Consider the following 2,495-nt stretch of genomic DNA (forward strand, 5'->3'; position numbering starts at 1 on the left):
TAAAAATAACTGTAAATCAAAAATGACAGCCATTTTAATAACAGTCAATCCTAACAATAATATAATTTTTTATTAATTTTTAATTATTATATAGAATTTAAAACAATTTTTATTTATTTTTTCAATCTGTCACTGTTGTTTATGCTTTTAATAAAAATTTAATATAGTTAATACCGCGGAAGTTTAAAAAAAAAAATGAAATGAGTACCTTGACCCCGGACTTTTTGGGGGAGCCAATAAATTCAAGGCTGGGGATTTTTTTTTTTTTTTTTATAATTTAAATAAATATATTTATAAAAAAAAAAAAAAACACTTTCTCTGTTTATCGAGAGTTTAAATGGCAGAGTAAGACAAGTTTCTTTAACAAGTTGTTTAAACGTTAAATCACTTTTGTAAGTTTGACAAGAATCTACTAATTTCCTCTTTTGCTTTTTTTTTTTTTTTATTATAAAAATAATAATAATAATAATTTATTAATGGTATTTTTCTTTTTTTAACTTGTTTTAAATAAATTAATTAAACCTGAATAAAACTGCGATAAGTTTTTTTTTTTTTAATAAAATATACCGGAAGGGTTTTTTTTTTTTATGTTTTGACTAGTGTATCGTGTTATCATACCTCATAATCGACATTTTCTTGCTGTTGAAGCAAATTTGGATCTTGTTCTTGTTGTTGTCCTTTATACAAAGCTCTAGGTACTGGTTTTACTTGTGAAACTAATTGCGGGTTGTATTGAACCGGTTGTCTGTATTGTTGTTGGTAATCTTGTGGATCTTCTCCACTTCCTTGCTGATAAACAGATATGGGAGTTGCTCTTGGTAATGGTCTGCATAAGACAGCCGTTGAAGTAATCAAAATTAAAATATTCTACGAAAATTTCAAAAAAAAAAGAAAATTAATTAATTACATTTTTTAATTTTTATTAAATTTATTTTTTAATAAATAAATTAAACTCAATTGAAAAAAAAAAAAAAAAAATTTAATTGTGAAAGTTTTCAAAAAGTGAATCGTTAATAATTTTTTGAAATTTATTAAACGTTTCCTTAAAAAAAAAAATTTCAAAAATTTAATCTAATAACAATGCCACCACTTCCTTATTTTACGGTTAATTTACAAAAAAAAAAAAGAAAACATTTGCCAATATCTCGAATGTTTTTTTTTTTATTTTTTTTTTATTTTCATTTTATTTTCTAATTTTCACCATGTAATGACTTTTGAACTGATCTAAATAATGGAAGTTATGGCATGTGAACTACTTATTTTTTAATTTTTTTTGAAAGGAGGAAGCATTTTTAAACAGTCATACCCTCCTGCAAGTGTTAATTTTATATTTAATTAATTTTTTATTTTTAAAAATATTAAAGGTAAAAAAAAAAAATCATTTAAACGTCGTACAAGTAATAAAAACAAGTAAACATATAATTTCCATCATTTAATAATTGTTACGTTCCTTAAAAATAATAATAATGATAATTACGTTTCGTGAATCAAACAAAACAACCTTTTTTTATATTATATAATAATTTTTTTCTTACTTTTTATTTTTTTAAAAAATTAATTAAGTAATTTTTTATTTATTTACAACCTCAAATTATTTATAATAAACTTTTATTATAAATGTGGTTAATCATTAAGAGTTTTATTATTAATTATTAATTATTTTAATTTTTTTAAATAAGTAATTATTTATTACTTAATAAAAATATTATCAAAATTTGAGCGTCAATTTTTTAAAAATTAAATTTAATACCATCGCGAAATTATAAATAAAAAATTGACATTTTTAATAAATTATTTCGAATTAACTCATCTTAATAAAATTGAAACAAAATTTAATTAATAAAAATAAAATATTTTAAGTAATTTAATATATATTTAAAAAATCAAAATTAGATACGAATACATAATATTTGAAAAAAAAATTATTATATTAAAATAAATATTATTATTTATGGTAAAAAAATGAAATTCGTAAATCCAAAAAAAAGAAAACCTACCTTAATCCACATGGTATCTATACAACTTTCACTTTCACGATAAGCAACAATAAAATCTAACCAAGAACTGAGAAATAATCTCCCAAGGCCCCTCACTTATATAACTTTCAGTACAAGATACCAGTTAGTTAATGTATAGCACTTCGGGGGTACCTTCTTAACTCATATATATATATTTATATCCGTTTGTTACAGATATTGCAGCGCCTGCGTGATAAAATTTTTTTATACTACCTCATTCTGCTATGAAAAAACAAAAAGGTAAATAATATTAATAATAATAATAATCAAATTTATTTTTTACCCCCGACTTTAATAGATTATTGAAGGGGGGAAAAAAATGGACAAATGTTTTCATGTTTTTAACTTGATGAGTAAAACTTTGTCATAAACTGTCATGGCTTAATCTTTAAAAAAAAAAGTTTTGGCGTAATTTTAGAGGGGGGGGGGTTTATAAATAGTTTTAATTATTATCGTGAAAAGAACATATATTATGAA

General features: G+C 21.7%; 1 protein-coding gene across 1 annotated transcript in view; it reads right to left on the reverse strand.

The window, feature by feature from the left end:
* Positions 1-2,236, reverse strand: part of Phum_PHUM150230 (structural constituent of cuticle, putative) — a gene marked incomplete at both ends in the record, with an annotated part of 3,668 nt that extends 1,432 nt beyond the window's left edge. The window contains 5 exons of the mRNA XM_002424723.1: positions 11-50; positions 314-428; positions 619-867; positions 1,998-2,064; positions 2,232-2,236. Coding sequence (XP_002424768.1) covers positions 11-50; positions 314-428; positions 619-867; positions 1,998-2,064; positions 2,232-2,236 — 476 coding nt within the window. The remainder of the gene's footprint in view (positions 1-10; positions 51-313; positions 429-618; positions 868-1,997; positions 2,065-2,231) is intronic.
* Positions 2,237-2,495: the final 259 nt, after the last annotated feature.

This window comes from Pediculus humanus, genomic scaffold (assembly GCF_000006295.1).
Source record: "Pediculus humanus corporis 1103172107494 genomic scaffold, whole genome shotgun sequence".
Taxonomy (NCBI): domain Eukaryota; kingdom Metazoa; phylum Arthropoda; class Insecta; order Psocodea; family Pediculidae; genus Pediculus; species Pediculus humanus.